Source organism: Temnothorax nylanderi, unplaced genomic scaffold (assembly GCF_030848795.1).
Source record: "Temnothorax nylanderi isolate EJ_2023f unplaced genomic scaffold, tnyl_v1.0 TNYL_tig0193_pilon, whole genome shotgun sequence".
NCBI lineage: Eukaryota > Metazoa > Arthropoda > Insecta > Hymenoptera > Formicidae > Temnothorax > Temnothorax nylanderi.
In genome coordinates this window covers 25,303-48,097 of record NW_027249255.1, presented here as the reverse complement: position 1 = coordinate 48,097, position 22,795 = coordinate 25,303, and the positions used below count along the sequence as shown (strand labels likewise).

The following is a 22,795-nucleotide window of genomic DNA, read 5'->3' as shown; positions in this document are numbered from 1 at the left end:
TAATAGATCCTAATTCTTGTCTCTATAATGGCTGTCAATTAACAACTTCACCGAAACGCGTAAAGAAAGAACGCGTAATTGATCACTAATGATCAGATAAGATAGCAGTAGAATGTAATCGAGTAAGTTGCAATTATCTTCTTGCGATACGTTTAACCATTAAAGCCTTTTTCTATCATAGTTCAATATCAGTCGTGTTCACTTTCACCGCCTCGTAATTACAACCGGAATGACACGTTGCAATTGATTGGTGCAAAATACAACAGTCAACCGTCGATATTGACCGTGATTGTGATTACGGAATGTCCGTTCCTTCTTGTACATACAAATAGCAATCTATTGCACGTGACATAAGTAGTTGTAATAATTTGTAATCTTTTTATTAAGTCAAATTTATTTTAATTAAATATTATAATTTAATTTACGAAATGTACAATTGTCAATCACGGAAATAAATTAATTGCACGAGCTTTGTTGTCATTTGCGTGGCGAAACTCAAATTGATAGGTAAGTGCGTGCTACTCTGTGTATTGTCCATCGAAATGCTATTATTTCTTACAAACAATTAGTCCGATTGTTAGCTGCTAGCTCGAAGCGGCATTCTGTACAATGCGTCTCTATCAACAAACACCAAGCTCATGATTACGAAACATTTAACGTATTATGAAATAACTATATGTCGAATATTTTGTTCCTTGTACTTTAAACTAATTTTCATAAGTAAGCTGTTATTGTATATTTTGCATTTGACTTTGTAGACCTGTTAGCATCTTCTTTCAAGCTTTGATTAATAAACCGCAAGAAACAAAAGGCTATATCTCAAGATACTTTTCTAAGTTTCTCGTTTAATTGCAGTTGCATCGCGTATGACGTAACAAAGATAAATTGACTTTCAAGATTAAATTATTAATTCTTATCACGTTTCAAGATTGGTTTCGCTGAGTTCTTCAGTAGAAACGCTACTATAAATACGAACGTAAGTGCGTAACTTGCGTAGATTGGCACGATTGCAATTCTGAGCTTATTTCGATGGTAATAATAAGCGCATTATGTTATCTATTTATTAGAGAAACGATACCGTTTTCTGTTATTATAAAAATTAAATTATTTCTCGTTTGAAACATAGAATCTACATTTATAATCTTCCGCAACTTTCACTCTGCCGATCGCGATTTAATATTGACAATTAAGTACATTACAGACGGAGAAAGACATTTCCAAATCTGTATCGTGTATCCCAAACTCTTCACAGAACACTTCCAGGTGCGGAATAGAGTCGCAGTTAATGTACTTGCACGCTAGGCAATTACGGTTATACGTCGCGCTTATATCACTTTATGCTTTTCTTTACGGCGAGTGCAAACTTTACGAAATAAATGATTATAGTTCGCGTAATAAGTATCCGAAGCGGCATATGTTACGATTTCACTTGGACTCTTCCGTGTTGTCAAGATACTGCTCGGTCCGATCTACGTACGATTCGATGCATTATTATTATTAAAAATATGACGAACATTAGCGCGATATGTTTTTTATATTGTTACAATACCAGCGCGGGATAAAGTTAAACGAAAGCGGAATAGTATAAACAGCGCTTGGCTGGAGCTGTCGCGTTGGCCGGGTGACGAAGGAGGTTCTTCTTTTTCTCATATCTCCGGGAAATATCAGAAGAAAGTTTCGAGAAACGTGTATAAATATAGGCAGTTAAGTGGTTAATACAACCGCCGCCAAAGCGGGAAAGTGCGACTTCGGGAAGGCAAGACGTGTGGAGAGCACTTTTACACCGGTTCGGTTTCGGTTTCACTGGTGTTACTAATCTGGGAAATTCGTTCGAATTACTCAATTTGTTGTAGAAGAAAGTACCCGATTGTATCGTACGGACTGTGCGATACGCGTAAACGCACGTTCTTTGTTTGTAAACATAACCACAAGACTTAGATCTGCACAATTATCTACATAATTCGTGGTACTTGATGTATCGAACGTTAACCGAAAAACAAAAAAACCGTCATTACCGGAAGTTTATACGGCGAAAGATGAGAAAAACGCCAGACGATTACTGCTTGTTGAAAAATGTAACTGAATACTTTGGAAAAAGGTAAGAACATGGCGATGCAAGAATCATTTGGTTTTACGATTCGGCATAGAAAGTGTCCATTCGCTTTCATTGGCCACTTGTAAATAGTGTCGTTAATCTAGCATTCTTCTCGCATAGATTAATGAACTAGAACGCGAGAGTAAATGGCAAGTATCTGTCGCCTGTCAAATAATCTACTTCACAGAGCGTTCTTATTCTTTTATTAAATCTAATTCGCGTATTTTTCTGTATTAAATCTAAAACGTGTGTAAAGAGATTTAATATTAGAGTACAAATTGAAATAAAACATTTTCTGTAAACATTCTTTAAAATTAAATTCATAATGAGAAATTTTTATTGCAAACTAGATATTATTAAATAAAATATTTTACGAGCGTTATAAAAAAAGTAGCAGTAACTGTGATATTAATAGAAATAAATAATGTGTAAGCAAGAAATGTAAGAAATCCTGACAATGAGACTAGTCTGTATAGAGCAATAGAGCGTGATGCAAAAAATCTTTTTCGTGGAAACTTTTACATTTTTCTCGAGGGGACGGGTCGTGATTCAAACTACTTAAGCGTTTCACGTGTTGCCTCGGCTTTAAATCAGGTAGCGTGGTTCATTCCTGGCAAATGAGCAGTATAGCATTCGTAATTATGCCGCAAAACAATGATGATCGTTTAAGCGTAGATAATTGTCACGAATGAGGTACTGCAAGGCTATAAAGGTTCAGCTGCTTAAACCGGCGAAAGTCGTCCACGGTGTATAAATAATAGTGGGATACCTATCCGTTTAGATTCAGTATAGATCGACCTATCGTCTTGATCGCAAAGGCACTATTATGGGACACCAGGTATTTCGACCGTTTCTATATCGTAATATTAATTTTTCTTTGTAATTTAATATTATAGTTTATGTCACTATCCCGTCTGTAGAATAAATTATCTAATGGTTAAAGAAATCTAAACATTTAAATTTGATATAAAGTATAACTAAATAAATTGTATATTAAACATATTGAAGAATATTTTTTTTATTTAGTTTTACGTAATAAATTTCTTTAAACAGCGGGAGTGTCTAATAGCATTTTTGTGCCTCGGGATTGCCCTTACATCGTCGGCCAGTCGTAAAGAGGAACTCGAGAAAGCTGCCGAGCTCGCAGTAGAAAAGGCAGCCGAAAGGGCGGCCGAGAGGGCAGTAGAAAAGATTCTCGACGGCGGGAATACTACAACGGAATCCAAACTTATCCGCGAGTCTTATTCCAACGTTAGAAAAGATCCGCGCAAGGAGAAGAAGGAAGATGATGATTTTGGCGATAGCGGCGAATCGTCGGTGAACGATGAAGCGGAGCCAGAAGAAGACGCGGACGATTGGAGCAGATATTCACAAGACTCGACATTCGCGTCTCGACGCACGAGAGACAAAGACTTTCATGCATGGTCCAAGAAGATTGATTTCAAGGGCACGACGGACACCTGGCAAAGATTCCCGAGAAGCGAATGGTCCCATGAGGACACGAGTTGGGATAAATCGAAGGAGAAGATCGTAACCGTGGAAAGGAAAGTGCCGGTACCTGTGACAATAGAAAAGAAAATTCCGTACTCGGTCTACGAGCACGTTCCTTACGAGATCAAAGTACCCGTATCGCAGCCATACATGGTAGAGAAAAGGGTGCCTCACCCGGTCAAGGTCTACATGAATGTACCGGTTGAGATGCCGCAGCCTTATCAAGTCGAGAAGCAAGTTCCTCACGCAGTGAATAATTATAACAAAATTTTGAAAAATTTCAGAGAAAGATATTTCAGCGATTAAAATAGCTTTCAATCCACAATATATACATAACATGCAAACTACAATTTTGTCACAACACATTACGTAAAGTTATTTTATTTAATATTTTTTCATTAACATATAATCATACTTTTATATTTCCGTCAATTATATTGTACAATATTTTACTAATGTGACAGAAGAATATTCGATTGTTGGATAATATCAATTTGTTTATGTAAATTTCAGACTAAAATGCATATGTACATGTTACAATCAAGATATTTTTTTAAGAAACGTAGTTATGTGTTCGTCAGTTATAACGTAATTAGAAGTATCACTTCTTTAAAGTGATATGCGATATTCGAGAAAGTTTAGGATCTCTAATTGAACGATCACATGACTAACTTCTAAGTTCGTAAGTTGAAATTAACTAATCGTCTTTTAATTATATAACACAAAACTCTCTAACAGATTTACGCAATAGGATGTGCGTATATGTATTTTCATTAATTAATATGAGTTTATTTAATTATTAATTTCAATGTATATCTATAAATAAAACCGAAACATGACTAAAGACACTTCCCTAATTAGTTTCCTACATAGTCACTTCTCTGTCTGCGCTCGTCGGAGGAGAGGAAGTGGAGGACGGTCGTAAAACCGTAATAATAAAATGACTTTGTTCCCGTTACTGTGTATATCGTTAATTACATAAAAATTGCAAAGAACACCACTAATCGATTCATACGCATTGTTTTTGCCATGACATCTGCACCGAATTTTGCATTCCTGGCTAACGACTCGGTAACTGAGAAAATAAAATCTTTTTGCTTGTTTGCTTCAACGTAATCAGAATAAGGAAATCACGTAGCATAATAAAAATATTTTTCTAATTTTTTTATTTTTACATATTTATAAAACATTAATTAACTTATTTAATGGCAAGAGAGCTATTTTATGTGGCTAATTGATTTTAATAACAGATTTTAATATTTTAAAATATGTATAGTATATTGTATATAATTTATATATTTTATTTTGTTAAAGCTCAATAAAAATATCCTCTGTAAATGCATTAAACAGCGAAAATGCAATTTCTGTTGGTATCATGAAGAATCTTAGTTGTGTTTAATCTGCTCTAATTTTAACCGACGTAATGTCCGAGCACATTCACTTTTTTCTTCTTCAGCAATAATTAGTCTCGCTTACTTCTTTTCATTTTTTTCGCTATATAACTATCGTTACAGATATGCATCTATCTTTGAATGTCAAATTAAGAATTAAAATTTCGAACACGACTGCGTTTTAAATAAATGTATTTTCAGTTTTTAATCAGGTAAACTAACTCTCTAATTTAATTAATTCGTCGCACTTTTCTTTTCACGTTTTCTTCTTTACGAAATAATTATTATACAGGGCGGACCATTTTAATTATTCGACTCAAATATCTCAAAACCCGTAAGTTTTAGAAGGAAACTTTTGTCCAAAAAGTTTTCTTCTAGAATTTACAGATTTTGAGATATTGGATTAATTAAAGTGGCTCATCCTGTATATTTTATAGCTAAATTCATTAATTTTCATATTTTTCTTTATTGGATGTCTTAAATCATATTATAGTCATTTTTGCCCAAATCTCTTATTTAATTTTCCTCCTACTTTGCTACCATTTCTAATTGGTATATTTTCTAATTGTAATGAGTAATTAAATTCGCTAATACACACGCGTACGCGATAACTAGCATTGCATGAAACATCCGATATCATTTCACGTCAGAAACTTACTCGAATCCAATATCAATTACGTTTATTATCGCCGTATGCTTTCAGACGTTATCTCTCTTATATTAATGTCAAGTATTCTAAGTATTATAAGTATCTCCCAATTGGAGCAAGTCGTCGCGAGACGATTTGCTGTGCGGCGTTCCTAGGAAGCAGCATGTTAAACGCGGTCAATCTCACATCGGAGCGCAACGTTCTAGGATCTATATCTTCTCCTTGCCTCCCGTCCCTCCATCCTCTCACCGGACACTTTTCACTTTTTCTCTCCTCCTACCGTTCCCGATTCTTCCTCTCGCGCTCTCCCTCGGACAGCAGGGGAGACCGTTATGCCTCCGTCGTCATGTTCCTCGTCTCGGCCGAGAGAACTCGTACATACAGATTATCGCGCGTCCTTCCGTGGGGACCGGATACGGAGGGGATCACTGCGGAATCCTGCCGGACGGTAAGCGCGAGCGAGAAACTTCCACGAGATGGAAAACGGCGCGGAGAGAGATTGGCTGGTTCGGAAGAGGAGGGCAATGATAGCGAAGGAGGAATCTACGTCCAGTGGCGTAGGTGGACAGGATCAAAAGGACGAAAGATCCTCGAACTCGTGATAGGAAAATTGCGAGTCGATTTGTGTGGAGATCATGTAACGGTATTTATCAGAAGAGCGTAACGCAACATTGCAACGAAGAATGCTTTAGAGAATTTAAAGAGATCTTTTTTATAGACATTAACTTTTTCGGCTAAACGTTCTCCCAATTACACCAGAATTTCTGGAGTATTATATGATAGTGATAGAATTTACTATCCACTTTTAAACACCTCTTCTTGCGCGTTTATTTATTTCGACTGAGAAAAGTGAGAAGTAGTTGTAAAACATTCTCATTCTCGACGAATGTACTTTCTAATTTTGATTCTTTTTAACATTGCAGTTGGAGGAACTTCCGGTGTTCTGTAATTTTCCACAGTGGCTACGCCGTTGGCCGCGATTATGGAAGCACCGTAGACTTGTGTCTAGGATTTATGAAAAAAAAAAAAAAAAAAATGCCATAATGCGCCGTGTACGGGCGAACGCCAGACGCGCGCGTGTTTCACTTTTCCGCGAGAGTGCAGAGGGGCTCGCTCGATACATGCCGGGGGAAAGCGGGCTATAAAGACAGTGGCACCTTGGGGGGAAGCATTCAGTAAAGTCTGGACATTGACCAGATCGTGAGAGACTTGATAAACATGAGAATTTTGGTAAGTTCGCTCTCTCTTTCTCGTCGGGGCGAAATTAGTTGCACTTAGATCCGCGAATTAGCTTCGCTTTAGCCATCTTGCCCGCATCATTTTGTCGAGCTTAATTTTATTTCAAGTAGGCATATTAAGAGTAGCCGTGTGAAGTGTTAGCTTTTAAACCAAATTATTCATAAAATTGCGATTCAAATTAATTAATATTGCTTCGACATTGCAACAAAAATAAATATAATAAAAACAGTCAAAGAACTTTAAGCCATAGCTGAAGGATCTTATGTATTTTATGTAAGCTGCACATGTTGTACAGTCGAGGCCGTTAACAACTATGTTTACCGTGCGCGTAGCATTCTTTCACGGTCCAAGAGATAGTGCATTGATGCTGCAAGAGCAAGTGACTGATGTAATCGGCGTGACGTTTCTATCGATTACAGTTTCTCACGGTATTAGCGGGGCTGCTGGCCTTGGCCGTGTGCGAGAAGAAAAAGGAGATTACGAGTAAGAAGATCGAAAATGCTGAAGGCGAGAAAAAACAGGATAAGCGCGGGCTGAGTCACATCGAGGCAGACTATGGAGGACACGACGACGGCGGTTATGGGGGGGACGGTGGTGGATTTGAAATTGGCCACGATATCGGCGGCGGAGATATTGGCGGCGGAGATATTGGTGGTCACGACATTGGCGGTGGTTACGGCGATGGCGGTGGTTACGGCGATGGCGGTGGTTACGGCGGTGGCGGTGGTTACGGCGGTGGCGGTGGCGGTGGCGGTGGCGACGACGGTGGCAAGATCAAGCAGATCACGATCGTGAAGACCGAAAAAATTCCCTATCCGGTCGAGAAAAAGGTGCATTACCCCGTAGAGAAAGAAATACCGTATCCGGTTAAAGTGCCGGTACCGCAGCCCTATCCGATCGAGAAGAAGATCCCAGTGCCGGTGAAAGTTTTAGTAAAGGTGCCGATACACATACCGCAGCCCTATCCGGTCGAAAAGAAGGTGCCCTATCCAGTTCACGTGCCGGTAGAAAGGCCGGTACCCTACAAAGTTTATATCCCTCAGCCCTATCCGGTCGAGAAGAAGATACACTATCCTGTGAAAGTACCGGTACCACAACCATTCCCAGTGGAGAAGCCCGTGCCGTACACCGTGAAAGTTCCAGTGCACGTAGCGCAACCCTTCCCCGTGGAGAAACCGGTACCGTTCCCAGTGAAAGTGCCCGTCGAGCGACCCTACCCTGTACACGTAGCTAAACCCTATCCCGTCCCAGTTGAAAAACCAGTCCCCTATCCGGTCGAGAAAAAAGTTCCCTATCCAGTCAAAGTTCACGTAGAGCGACCAGTAGGAGTGCCTGTAATAAAGCACGTGCCTTACCACGTTAAAGTACCGGTACCAGCCCCCTATCCAGTGGAGAAGCATGTACATGTACCAGTCGAAAAGCCAGTGCCCTACGCTGTAAAAGTGCCTGTTGAACGACCCGTGCCGATCCACGTGACGAAAACGGTGGCAGTGCCGATCCCCAAACCCGTCCCCTACGCCGTTAAAGTGCCGGTGGCGGTACCAGTGCACGAGCACGACTCCGGAATCTCAGGGGGAGGTGGTGACTACGAGTCTAGTTTCGGGGGACACTCGCATTATTAATATCAAAAAGCGTGAAAGTGGAGGATTTCTTGCTTCGCGGTTTAAAGAGAAATTAACGAGAGGGGAAGGGAAAAACGCGTTGAGATGAAATAAATAATAATCAAAAGGGAATTTGTCAATTCGACTCCACGCGATTTCGATCACAATGTTGTACATAAAAAAAAAAGCATTGAAATGTATATATTCGTGGGAAAAACTAGAATTAGACCAGCGTGTTAATTTGTACAAATTAAATTCGGGGTGTAGATAGACTAGGACCCATAGAGGGACCCGACTTTTGCAAATTCTCCACTGCGTCGTACGAGCGGACGCATCGGCGGATGTATCATGGAATTTCGCGCGATAACATTTCTTCTACATTTCTTTTCAAATGCGAGGAGGAAAGAGCAATGTGACTCGTAACGCGGTCAACGGCTGATCTTTCATACGGGAGCGTTAACGAAGCGTTTCCTCGGCACTCGCGAGTCTCGAATTTATTGTTCGAAGTGCGAGTCCGCGAGGAAAACGCGGACGTATTTATTTTCCTAGCTTAACGTCGTTCTCGCCGCGGGATCCGACGTGGAAGATGAGTTTGCAGAACAGCCGTTTTGCACCGCGAAAGATGATTATGGGTCTCCGAGTCTGCTTAGACAGCGCTAACGATTTCTTAGATGTATAGTATCGACACTTAAGTACCTACGAGAACACATGTACTGTGTTTCTTACGACGTTTGGAACATGTAACGGACATCTCTGTAACGATGTCTTTCGCTTCTTTTTAATAAAAACCAAAGAGCAAAAACGACAGCCTTGGAATTCATCCTAGCCTGATTGCTATTCTCTAGAGGAGATCTACAAACGTGTTTATTATTACACATGCCTGTCCTTCTTTAATAAATCATGCATACTAAGCAATTTGCGGCTCTTGTACTCCTTTCCCCTGCCAGCGAAATTGAATTAGGTATCAAATTGATATTCAGTTCAGTCTGGATATGTCAGATTTCTTAGGCACATTCATTGGAGATCGAGCAGCTGAATGGTAAAGTATCGATTTATGCATTACGAGACAAAGATTTTCCCGTGTGCGTTCATCATGCCCGGCGTCAACATCCTTGAACTTCGCGTAGCGTGACGAATTATTTATCTTCGATCGCGTGCACTCGATAGCGCACGATATTCGCTCCGCTCGAGCGGTGTTTGATTGTGACCGAGGCGCTATTCCGGTTTCTTGTTCCGGCAGAGAGTCGGAATAAGGTAGAGCCGGCGAAAGTCATTTTCGTAATTTCGGCCGCGACGTAGCGCACGCGGAAATTCATCCGGTAATTAGCACCGCTAAAGTCTCTATGCGTAATTAAGCCTCGTACGGTCGATGGAAATAGGACTTTCCTTTTATCTAGCATGACTAACGAAGGAAAGAGCGCATACGTAACACTTCCGATTCGATGATATCAGCGTCCTGTTCTGCCTCGCGATCTATCATTCAGATCGTACGGATCTCGGACATTAGACCGACTCGTTCGCGCATTGTACTAGTTACAACGCGTGTAATGAGAGTCGGAGAAAGGGCTCCCCCGCCTCTCTTTCTCTTCATCTATCAATGAGCAGATTACGAGAGAAGAAGTGCACGAGATCGCGAATCAAAAGTGAAATCGCGCCGATCTCGTGCGCGAGGTGCGCGGCTACGCAGAATTGTTCGCAACGGGATAACCCGCTTCGGGCGTATTGGAAACTACATATGAAAGTACGCAGGTGTTCTTTTATTGCCAAATCAGCAAGACTAGACTTGCTGAAATAACAACGTATTCTGCTGAACGTACATGCTATGCAGTTTATCAATCAGATATTATTGTAAGAGACAATATTATTGTATAAGGTTTTTCCCGTTATTATATTATCGCAATTTTCCCACGTGTCCATAATTTTAATTACCACTGTCGTAATTACCAAGATCGTCGGAAGAGTTAGAAATTGATTTTAGGTAATAATTTTCACATCTACGCGAGACGATCGATCGTTGCAAACGAATCGTCACGAATTAAAATGACATTTGAATATGACAAGTACTCACCGTATGTAGGGGATATTGGCGGGGATGTGATACTTCGCGCCTGGATCGAAATCGTCCTCGGATCGCAGGACCGGCGGCTTCGTGCCCGTGTACTGCTCCTTCAGCCTGTGCCAGTGACAATTGTACTCCTCCTTGTTGACGTAGCCGCGAAAGACGTCCCACCGCCACCTGTCCATCGCGATGCTGAAGGGCAGTAGCACCAGTTTATCCATCGCCAAAGAGAAGAGGTAATTGATGTCCGCGGAGCGCTCGTCGATGAATGTGTTCGCCAGGCCCAGAGTTTGCAGATGCTGCGGCGTCGCGACACTCAAGGCGACGGCTTCGCCGACCGCCTCATGGAATCCTGGTAATTATAGTAATAACTTTAGCATAACAGTATAATAAATAAACAGTCGTGAAGACCGTCACGTTTGTTCTCTTCGACAGTTATTGAACAACGTTTTGCTTGCAATAGATTTCATAATAATGGTTATCAGTGCGTTAATATTATCTTTTTCTTACGTCGTTAAATATTATCTTCATGTTATTAAGTACATGTTATATTTATGTATGAGTAATAAAAGGTCTTTATTCTATTTCGAAAGCTATGAACGAGATAATTCTCGGTACGACTCGATTTCAGATTTCGAGTTTTCCGTCACGGATGTTTTGAAGGAGTTTGGCTATTTGATAATCAAACGGTGAAAGTCGACGTCAGATGAAACAGATGGCTTGTCGTTGAGTTCCGTTTACAATTATTGCAAAGTTTCTCGAGGCTCTCCGCGGATAACCCGGTGACTTTTTCGCTTCATGTGTTTAGCACTAACCAGGATGTAATTACGGTTAGCGGGGATTAGTCGAGCGTGATAGATGATGCTGATTATTTCCCTTTTTTTTTAACTAAGTTTTCTCATGCAAACCCCGAACACGCCTAACGCCTCAAACGCATAATTAATCGTAGCGCGATTTTATAACTCGGAATTCGCGTTAATTAGGCATTCCAGATGCACGAAAGTATGGAATGCAGATGAAAATCTGCGATAAAAATTATTCGCGAATGTAGACGAAATTTGTTGCCGAAGTAAACGACGAAATAATTCTGAATCGTCGTGTAACGACGTTCTCGACAGGAGTGATAAAATCGTCTACGCGACTGAGGCTGAATCAAGGTATAGATTTTACGCTCGCAGATTTTTTGCGAAACCGATCGAACGATCGGCAAGGCCGTCGTTGCGAGGCTGTTCTCGTTGATTCGAAACAATCCGTGTTCCGGTGTGAGGCGAACGACCGAGCCCGGCTGGCCGGCCGTTGCTACGGTGAAAGCGCGATTATACCGTAGTAAAAATATTTTAACGTGCGGTCGACGCCAATGTACGCGAGTAACATCCACTCGTTTATTCGCGAGTACCGTAGCGCGCAGTGTACACCTCGAGCGTGTCGTACTCGCTCTCGCTTTCGCGCTATTAGCCGTAAGACGCACACAGGTCGGCTGTGCCTTCCGGAAGTCGGCCTGAAGCCGGACCCGTCGCGCTTACGTAAGCGCGTTGTCGTCTGTCCGGCACGCATGCCATTATCACCGGCCGTCTCCTATCCTTTTGTCCTAGTCTAAGTTTTTCTTCCCGGCATGATGCAATTGCTCATTACTGTAGTCGTGCATCATACGAAATATCAGTGTCATTGAGAACGGATGTTGACATCCCGCGAGCGTTTTAAAACTGTCTTAATCTTTTTATGTTATTACTTATTTTATATTTACATATTGCGAAAGATAGAGATTGAGAGACATAGAAAAAATACCGTGTAATTTTATTTTGATAACTATTCCGCTGCAAAAAAATTTGTTTTGCATTTTGCGATTTGTTTTGCTGTCTTATTTTTTATTTCTATTGTGCTCGATTTTTTTATCTTCTGAGTTTCATAACAATTATACTAATTGTAACTATAGGATTTTTTAAATTTGAATTATTTTAAAATCTATCTAGTAAACTTGAACTTCAATTTATACAATATAATCGCTTGCAGTCTGATTGTGTTACGATTTTGTTAGATTTGTATGTCTATTTAATGCGATAATTATAGAATATACGATAGAATGAAGATTTCAAATGTATTTTCATACCTGGATTAGCACCGTCACGAAATTCACGAGGCAGACCGCTGTACCGCAAGAAATACTGAATGTGTGCCATTTCGTGATGTAAAGTTATCAAATCCTTCATCGTCACCTTTGTACACATTTTGATTCTAAACATAAAAATAACAACATATTAAAAACTCTTATTCTTATTTCGTAATCTTCAGGTATGAGATTAACACGTAAAAGTTTAAACATTTTCAAAAAGAAAAAAAACGCTTTTGCTGATTTCAGTGTAACATAGTGTATTAATTGATTACTGTACATATTATAGACTGTTATTGATAAACGTATCAACCTGTAATCTATGCGATTGCAAAAGTCCCATGCGGACGCCTGGCAGATTAATGGGCGGTCGCCAGGATCGGCGATTACGCTTCCGGCCCAAAATTCCGGCGGCATTGCGCTCAAGTTCAAGGACAGATAGAATTCCTCAGCTACCCGAATCATGTCGATAGGTGTATAGCCCTAATTATAATAACACGGCTATTAATATTAGTTATATATAGTAATTAACAATATTAATTATATCCTTTATATAAGAATATAATATGATATAAAACATTGATTATAAAATAAAAAAGGTGAAGAGGGATCTTACTTGAGCCCGCATTTCCTGCGTGACATCAGGGTATGTTTTCCCGGGATACGGCAAAGTAACATCTAAAAGATTGGTCCAAGACTGTCCCCATATGTTACCTATAAACATTAAGTAAAGAACGATGTAGTTACAGATAACTGACACGTAAGTAATTAATTAATAGTTCGTTGCTAATGGTATATGCATAGTGTAAAATATTCAAAATTCTGAAATAAATATTTCATGACGTGTTGCTCTTACCGAGGACGTGAGACGGAAGAGGCGCATGTCCGCCAATTTTTTCAGGTCCGTAAAGATCTCTCAACTTTTTGCGAATATAAGCGTGCAATTCTTCGTAAAGCGGACGTATAGTTTCCCAAGCCTCGTCAATGTCCTGTTGGAAATTAGGAGATTCGTAGGGAAACATCCAATATTCGGCAGCATCAGTGAAGTCTATAAAAAGAAATAATAGTGTAATATTAATCCTCAATCCGGAGTAGCTATCAATAAGACATAATTAACGCTTATAGTTTCCATGTAATATTCTATGTATTAATTAATCTGAACGTAATAATCTTGTCACTCGCTGTAGATTAAAAGTGTAAAAAATTCCTGACGAAAAAACAAAATTCAACACTTGTAATCTTTTTACAATCTCGCATGAAGCGAAATTATATGCTGATCGTCTTCGTCAGGATTGTAGATTTCATTTAACGCGTCATACTTCCGGCATAGAGTTAAAATTAGACGTACTATTCATTCTTGCAGCATCATTGGTCAGTGTAATGAGTTGTTGATACAGATCCCTAATCGGCCTGCCGCTTCGTCTTCTCCACTCAGTCCAGACGTACTGCAGTTCGTCCCAGTCCCGACTTCTCGCCATGATTTGCGATATATCTATAATAAAAAACATAGTGTTAAAATTTATACTTTTTAAATATACATCATGTAAAAGATATTTTATCAAATATCTCGTAACTTTTACGTTAATCACGTACATATTTTTAACAAATTTTAGATTTATTCTAAAACACCGGTAGCCACCGGTAGCACAATAACACTCTTTTTCTCATTTTGGAGAATTTTGGAGTAAAATTTATCTAATAATAATATTAGTAGCCTACTGAACGAAATATTATTAGTAAACGATAGTAAGTGTTGTTTGTCAAGTATATTTATTTGTCAAAATTATTGGTATGGACCGTAAATTTTTTCATTGAGTTGCTTAAATTCAGACCTTTGCCCTCGAGGCTCAGGCGCAGTCAACTACTTATCATTTCGTGACACACGCTAGATTCGAGTGAGTAATTAAATTCTCATATTAAACTATGTTCAACCGTGTAGCGTCTTTGCTCAATTAATTAAGTGTTTGCTTTCTATTTGTGCATGTTTTATGCCTCAGGTTGTGTTCGTTTCGCGTCTAAACGGGCGTGCACGGGGATTTACATTAAACATAAGAATAACAGACAATTAGAGGCTCATACAGCGCGGCACAGTGGTTTTCATAAATTAAACGGAAAAGAAACAGGGAATCTCCTTACCCTCAGAGAAGGAGGGGGGACTTGCGTGCGCTCGCGTGACGTATCCTATTTTCTTCACACTTTCATGCGCATTTTAGACTTACGTAAATTCCCCCGCGGAATTTCGCCGCGACGAACCGTGAACGATGCCGGCGCGACGGCATCGTGCCGATCCAATCGTTATTCAGCGTAATTCGTAATGTATTACCTGGATATAAACGTAGCCCACACCGGAACGGATCGTTGTAAGCGCATATGGTCGCCGCGTTGTAAATCGCAAGCATGTCGTTGATTAGGCGATTGTACTGCAAAGAAATAATTTTATTACTGCTAACAATATTTACTGTCACGTACATTGTCAGTTAAATAACGATATAAGTGTTATAATTGCTTGTATAAATAAAGCTAGTGTTTACCCTGTCCAGTTGGTCAGGTGGCAGTGCCGAAGGGCCCACGGCAGACAAATAACGGAGTCGTCGCCTGATTATGGGGTCTCGAATTGAATTTACATCGATTCTGGAGATTAAAAGCCAAGCTTGGTACTGGAAGTCCGCATATAAGCGTTGGGCGTCCAGCTGAAAGCATAAAGCGAAAATATTGAAAATAGTTCTTATGCGAAACAAAAAAAATGCTTTTTTATTACACTCACAAAGAGATAGAAAAATCATTCTATTTTTTATCCTTCTTATTTTCAAATGATAAAATTAGTGTTGTTTTGTATTGAATTTCAATTGTATTAATTACATGACGTAAGAAAACTAATCTCTCTGCGACTGATTAGGAAATGTTGCAGTAAAACACGAATCGGCGAACGACGGTTTTACCGTTAGAGATAAAACCGTCGTATCTATGTTCTTCCTGACCAGTAACCTGCATTCAAAGAAAAGTAACTAAGAAAGTAAAATTGCATTTGAACCTTTGTATTATTTAAAACGTACACATTATTTATTAAGGTCTGATTATACGATCATCATGTAATGTATTACTTTTACAGACAATTTGTAATTTATAACAATATTTACGTACATCATACATTTATCATTATATGAAAAACCGCATAGCATCGCATAATACACAAGTGCCAATTCTGGTTATGTGTTACGTGGTATATTTCCACATACAATGACAGTATGCGACATGCGTAAAAGGCATCAACAAAGCAGATGTCACGTAATATGCGCAACATAATCTTTGTCATCTGATAGCTACGAGACACCGAGACAATTCATAGATTTTAAAAAGTATATAATTAATTACTTTATAATTATTTGCTAATACAAAAATCAATTTGCTTATAAACAACCTCGACGACCAGTCATTGATTCTTCCCATGCGATAATGAGCCGCAAGGCGGTGGCTCGCCGTACATCGACGTTCTCCGCGGAAAAGGAAAACGGCGGGCGCCTCAATTATTGTTAACGTCACGCGACGCGAGCCTCGCTGGTTTCGCATTGAAAAGTACAAAACTCCCGTTTCTCGGCGATACGAGACGGCCGGGCGTGCATTGCACAATCGTTCAGGATGATTATCACGACAATGGCATCGCCTGGGAAGATTTCCCGCGGAGGCGTTCGGCCTTTCGCGGACAATGCGAGCAAGTCTCGTGCCAGGGAAAATCGTAGTCGCGACGCCAGCCAAGTAGCGTCGGTTCGCCGGTCGATTGACAAGTCAATGTGTGAGGACGCCACGAAGAGTCACGGGAGGATACCGAGAGGAGGTCGAGGTCCCCTCGAAGACGTTTCGTATAGGGTGGATGAGAAATATACGATTGTACGCGTTTCATTTTCCACGGTTGTCACTGCACTTTGTTGAAAATCTAGCCTTTCTCAACTTTTGCCTTCAGAATTGCATCGCCACGCTCCTTAATAGTAATTTGCTTTAATCTCTTGATCTAATTTTTTTCTATTTCAACAGTAATTGTCGCAGACACCTATATGCGTTTTTTATTATGATGCTTGAAAGATACGCTTGTATATACTTCTAAGCTTTAATTTTTAATGTTGATTGTAATAAAGCTAATTACTGCTGATTTGAAGTTAAAGTATTGTTTTTAAATTTTAATTAAATATTCCTGATAAATTACCATCTAGATTATGAACAAAATTAAAATCTTATGATACTCGTGATAATGATTTGCTGCGACACGTATGAAAATTTAATATCGTATTTCATAAGATAGCCTAAATTGCAAATAGAGGGACAGGCCACGCATATGCGGGTCGTGTCTTAAAGTTTCGAAATTCGTCAGCCTGGTTAACGGGAAAGTTTTGAAACTGTTTAGCGTGATAAAGTATCGTGACAAAATTCTGATTTAGCAAAATTGGCAGAAGGACGATCTTCTTTATAGATTCAATGATACTTTGATCTTACCGCTTGTAGTTGCGTGTATTCGTTGACGTTGGTTTCGTATGCCCACTGAGCTACCACATTAGCGCTACATCTCTCTGCGCCGAGGAAATCTAATCTAGCTAAAATATTCTGGTAATTTAATTCATTGGGTGGTAGTTGTCGTCCAGGATCTTCATCCCTGTACGATGGTAGTTCTCGACCAGCATCGTCCCTGTACGATGGTGTTTGTCGGCCAGCATCGTCCCTGTACGATGGTATTTGTCGGCCAGCATCGTTCCTGTACGGTGGCAGGTCCAATTGACCAGAAACTGCTGATAATAGGCAAAGTACGAACGCTGTCCATCTTACCTAAATCATACACATTTATTATAAATAGTTTTATATGTCGCTCGTCTCTATTTTAAGACACATACACATACATACACAAAAGCAATCTATCTACATTAAAAACGATGACTTTAAATTATAGTCCCATATTAATTCCCTATTAATTTCCTACTAGAAAGTATTAGATTTAATTCATTACAAAGCATAAAATATTTTCTTCTTCTTCAGTATGCCATATCAGATTTCCCTGACGTTGATGACTGCTTTAGAGAAAGCAGTTCTGATTATCATGATTGACTTGCTCACTAAAGGGTTGACTTGGGACTGAGAGCCTCTTAATTTTACTTTTTTTTTCTATGTAGCAACACCCTAGGAAATAATAACAAAAATAATCTCCCGTTGCTTCCGCCGGCGGATAAAATATTTTTTTTTCCTAAAATAGCATTCGATTTAATTGGAACTTCTGTAAATTTTACATTTACTTTACTTCGAGTTTACTTCCAATTTTATATTAATTAATATTTTCATTTATCATTTTATTTTAATTTACATATCGTTGAATGTTTGGCATACTCTATGTATTTCTGATATTTTGGTAAATGGAGTACACGTGTCGATAGGGTTGATGAACTCGGCCACACGTGTGTGCTAATTGATTTATATCGTCCACACAAATATATGTAAATTTACCTCGTTTCCCTCGTCTTTAACCTTCGGTTTGTCATTCGAAATTATGTGGACAAGTCACAAATAATTTATCTTGTCGCATTTTCTACTTCTGTTTACTTCGTATACCTGACATATGAATAGAGGGTAAAAATTTCTGTGTGAATGAGTCTTGTTTAGGGTAGGCGGTGCTCTGACATGTCGATAAGAAGATAAAGCGGCGTAGTTGCCAAAAAACGAATGACCCGGATAATGACCCTTCGGTATAATGGATAACTATTTCCGCACTTTCCTTACGACGTCATTTTTAACGACTGTCACCGAATTATAATGCAAAAATAAAATCTTAAATAATTTCGAGATCGTCGAATACAGTTTATCTACTTACAAGGTACCGGCATCAAAAAATAAAGACAGACAAAAAATATTATTGATTAAGCCATCGAAAGTATTTTAAGATTGCATCAAATAAGACATATAGCAACGTGTACGAGATAATGAGCTTAGCTTTCTCTCGCGAAATAACAATTACAGTCGATTCGCGAAGCGATGGGGCCTTGCTTCGTGCAAGTAGGACTACAGTGGCAGAAATTACCGCACGCAAATTATTATGGGACCTCTCGCTCTTTTACAAGTTAATATAGAAACTTCATTGTTTCTCTAAATCACGCCATGACATTATGAGCTGAGCATTTATGCGCAATTCATTTGTTGGTCTCACGGTCACGTGTTACGTCTTCGCGTTACGTACTTCCTCTCAGCATGAAAGGTACATATCTGCTTATGCACAGTAGTAGGTCACCTGCGGTTGATCGAGATGCGATGACCTTGATTTGTCACAATTGCGCTTATTAAAGAATACATATCTTTCATTCTTATTTCTTTAACGTGCTATCGCGGTTTAGTATTTCACGGTATTCTGACTAAAGTAATTGCTTCTTTGTGTTTCTGCTAAAATAGACGCGTTTTAGTAAAATATTCTTTATAAATCGGCAATAGATTATTTTAATAGATTATTACCGATATTGTAACGTCACGAAGATCTATGAAAAATAATCCGAGCATACTCAATGAGCGTACAAACGAGGTCATCGTTACATGTAATTGTGGTATGCTTTAAGTATCATGCATTATGATCTAACGAATGGAGATGATTCATGAATGCCGAGAAACCTTGCATCTATTATATTTTCTAACGATCGTTCTTATGCAAAATACCATAAACCATAACCGCCATATTAATTCGAGTACGAAATACAGGGTATAAACATAATATGTAAAATCCACTTAAGAGGTAATTTCAACACTTGAAAACAAACCAATTTCATCTGGATAAACATTCACGATTATTAACACTAGAAGGAGCACACTCATTATTTCGCTGGTTACAGAGTCTTCTCTTATCTCAAACTTAATTTTTATCAAAGTCCTCAAATTTTGCGATTTTTCACCAATTAGAATTACGCGATTTTCTGAGGTATAAAGATCACGCTGTTTACAGCATTCATTAAAATAATAACGAAAGATCTTCGTCCTTCTAGCGTTAAAATCACTGCAGGCGACAGTCACCCTGGTATCGACGATGACTTACGAAGTTGCCACTGATGCGGTCCAACATCCCGTCGGTTCCACCGAAGGCAAACTCCACGAAAGTAAAATTCGTTTCAATCCTCGATAATGATCACTTACGATCGTCCATCGATCAATTGCTGGTTCACGCAACAACTTCTCCGTCGTCGTCGTCGTACGAAATTCCGTTCCACCGATCGAGCACGACTAACACGAGCGACGGTCTCGTTCTGCCGACGCTAAAAGCCTCGTGGACGACGTCAAGTGTACATTTATCCCTGCGAAGCTGTTCGAACGCGACCACGAGGAGGTCATCCGTAGCGAAAAAGGTGGGGGATTCGCGCACACCTCATTCGTGTCGTTGGTTCGTCGGTGTCGCTGTTGCTTAGATGGATTGTCGTGGGAGTAGGTGGAAGTAGCCGAGGACGAAGAGAAGAAGACGAACAACTTCATTCTGTCACATCTGAGGGACAAAGTTTTGTTTAGGATAAAGAATGAATTAAAGCTTATAAAAGCTCTCTTAAATAAATCAGATAAATAAAGAGACGATAAGAGCCAGGCAACGGTAATTGGTGCGCGCCTTCTCAATCAATACATAAATTATTGATTTTATTCATAATACATAATACATAAAATATTGATGATATAGAGATGAGATGATAAAGATTGACTGAGAATATAAATTATTACGCACCAATTACCGCCCGTGGCTCTTATTGCCTCTTTTTTATTTATCTGATAAGGAATGAAGTTAAAATTTTATGCATATAAAACAGAGTTAAGAAAGCTGGTAAAAATTCTAATGAAGAAGTTTTTACATACCGTTTAAAAGTTCCTTCGGTGTCACAGGAGAGAAGGCGACGAGAAGTTTCGCGAAAAGCGTGTCAATTAAATTGAGACGAAATGAAGGAAGGGTGAATAGAAACGTAGGAGCGTCAAGTAGTGACGAGAGGCAGAACGATGGGGGTCGAGGGCCAACCGGCCGTCGATTGCGACAACTTGAAGCTCTCACGTTGACAAGAGTCATTTGCCGACTCCTTTCAATGCGGCCCATTGTCTATCGGAGCGCACGTTTGCTCCTTGCAACTCTGTAAACATTCAGATTTGTTTTAGAAACCACTAACAGAAAAATATACTAGAGGAGCAAAGCGTAGAAATCGCTGAGAATAAAAATGATAGATCTATTCTTGACGATAAAAGATATACGGTTTAGATAAATGACACGTTAAAAATTTGATAAATTATTTCACAGCAATGATGAGTAAGCGGAAATTTCACTACGACTTATTATCGAAGACTTGCATCTACGAGGTTCATTTAAGTTACAGTCGATGGGAGAAGAAATCGCGTAGATGCATTTTTAGATAATAGAAATGAAGATGTTATTCGATTGTTCTTTAACATAAAATAACACTTAAAATATCATTAATTAATATCTATGAAATGCTTTATCATTTTTACTGTTATTAATTAATTAGCTATTAATTTGCAAATTATTATCTATAATCTGTATAATATTTTCTGTGAATGTAATCGCGTCAATATACCGAATCGAAACTGCCACAAAATAAATACGTAACAACGTATATCTTAATTCACTAAAAAAGAAAAGTTTTCTTTCCTTAAGATTTACAAATTTCAAGAAACGGTAACGGTAACATATATTAATTTAATAAATACGCTTTCGATCGGCACGAAGTAAAAATTTCACTCTTGGAATAAACGTCATGATCCGACGTACGATAATAGATCATTCGAAATTATTTAAGATGCGAAAAACAGAATATATTCTGCGCCAGATTTTATCCGATAAAGAACACGCTACAGCGTGTCTTACTTCGAGTTATTTTACATAAATTTGATCTCGCAAACGTAAAACGTTAAAATGTTTTCGTAGCGGCGACGTATTGACCGGCGCGCGACATTTTTTATTTATTTTGTACGGAACAATACCGTATTGAATCGCAACCGTCGCAATTACTTTACCTTGTCAATCTTCATTCGCGAAGCGAGCCTCGGGTGGGTAGGCAGCATTCGTGGCAGACATCGCGTTGTTCTTCGATCGGAATAAACACCACGAGGCGTCAAACGCGATCACATCTTGTAATTTAATCAATCCGTACGATTAATCAATTCCTGAACCTAACGATTCGTGGGCTTGTCGAGCACTGATGTCGGAACGGAGCTAATTAAACACGTCGCGGCGTCCGCGTCACTCGATTTAGGATCCGCTCGCATCCTTTTATCCGTGTTCCGAAATTCCGAAAACGATGCGGCGACGGCAACTTCATTGCGAAGCCGCGCGACACGATGCGACGCGAATCAAGTTGACGGTTGAGAGAAGCGAGAGACCGATCATCCGAAAGAACGTAATCGAAAGTCACTATTGTCGAATGCGATACACCTCGGCATCCGCGTAAATTCCATCGAGGCATGTATTAAATGAACATTCGATGTCACTTATATCACATATATCCACAGATGAGATCACTAACTCCGGGCTTTGGCTATGGAAAAACTGTGACGGCTGACTCCCAGATAAAATGGCGGCGATACGTGTATTTAGGCTTAGTGCGTATGTGATACCGGCGAGCGTGCATATGCTGCTTGAGCGGCCATTTTTTGAGGGAGTACCTTGACCGAACAACGGGCCGAAATCCTGCCGACACACTTCTTTTATATCACACTAATCACACATATATCACAATTTTTCGTAATCTCAACCGCCGCACCGATTCGTGTATCATTACTCCGCGTTGTATCCCGAGAAAAGTTATGCTAAGGTAGGGCCGCGGCGCGTGAATCGCGCGACGCCAACGGCTCGCGGCAACCTGAGTGGTGGAGATGGAGTGGGGAAAATAACTACGTGCGTCGAACGAGCGCCGCGCTAGTCACCTACCCCCACTACCCCCACTATTCAAATTGCCGCGCGGCACCGCGACCCGGCACTGTGACGTCATTGCTCTCGGATCGCAGGTCGCAGCGCGGAGTAACGTATGTACCGGCGCAGGCGGTTGAGATTACGAAAAACTGTAATGTATGCGATGTATGTGATATATCGAATGTTCATTTAATACGTGTGCTTCGCGGAACTGATACGGATGCCGAGGTATATCGCATTCGTTAATAGTGACTTT

The 22,795-nt window shown here is 39.7% G+C and overlaps 3 protein-coding genes across 3 annotated transcripts in view; 2 read left to right on the top strand and 1 right to left on the bottom strand.

The window, feature by feature from the left end:
• Ance-3 (angiotensin-converting enzyme Ance-3) overlaps positions 1 to 22,414 on the bottom strand; it is a 51,633-nt gene extending 29,219 nt beyond the window's left edge. The window contains exons 1-12 of the mRNA XM_071716797.1: positions 21,645 to 22,414; positions 20,481 to 20,746; positions 19,681 to 20,121; positions 17,118 to 17,444; positions 15,164 to 15,322; positions 14,956 to 15,052; positions 13,981 to 14,124; positions 13,489 to 13,680; positions 13,249 to 13,346; positions 12,946 to 13,115; positions 12,633 to 12,757; positions 10,535 to 10,877 (exon numbers count right to left, since the gene is read on the bottom strand). Coding sequence (XP_071572898.1) covers positions 10,535 to 10,877; positions 12,633 to 12,757; positions 12,946 to 13,115; positions 13,249 to 13,346; positions 13,489 to 13,680; positions 13,981 to 14,124; positions 14,956 to 15,052; positions 15,164 to 15,322; positions 17,118 to 17,444; positions 19,681 to 19,707 — 1,682 coding nt within the window. The 5' untranslated portion in view covers positions 19,708 to 20,121; positions 20,481 to 20,746; positions 21,645 to 22,414. The remainder of the gene's footprint in view (positions 1 to 10,534; positions 10,878 to 12,632; positions 12,758 to 12,945; positions 13,116 to 13,248; positions 13,347 to 13,488; positions 13,681 to 13,980; positions 14,125 to 14,955; positions 15,053 to 15,163; positions 15,323 to 17,117; positions 17,445 to 19,680; positions 20,122 to 20,480; positions 20,747 to 21,644) is intronic.
• On the top strand, positions 1,369 to 3,942 carry LOC139778736 (uncharacterized). Its single transcript, XM_071716823.1, has 2 exons — positions 1,369 to 2,933; positions 3,149 to 3,942. The coding sequence occupies exons 1-2, from the start codon at positions 2,922 to 2,924 to the stop codon at positions 3,890 to 3,892; spliced, it is 756 nt and encodes a 251-aa protein (XP_071572924.1). The 5' UTR covers positions 1,369 to 2,921; the 3' UTR covers positions 3,893 to 3,942.
• On the top strand, positions 6,446 to 9,381 carry LOC139778735 (uncharacterized). The gene is made up of 2 exons (XM_071716821.1): positions 6,446 to 6,856; positions 7,285 to 9,381. Exons 1-2 carry the CDS (start codon positions 6,845 to 6,847, stop codon positions 8,485 to 8,487), a joined length of 1,215 nt encoding a protein of 404 aa, XP_071572922.1. The 5' UTR covers positions 6,446 to 6,844; the 3' UTR covers positions 8,488 to 9,381.
• Positions 22,415 to 22,795: the final 381 nt, after the last annotated feature.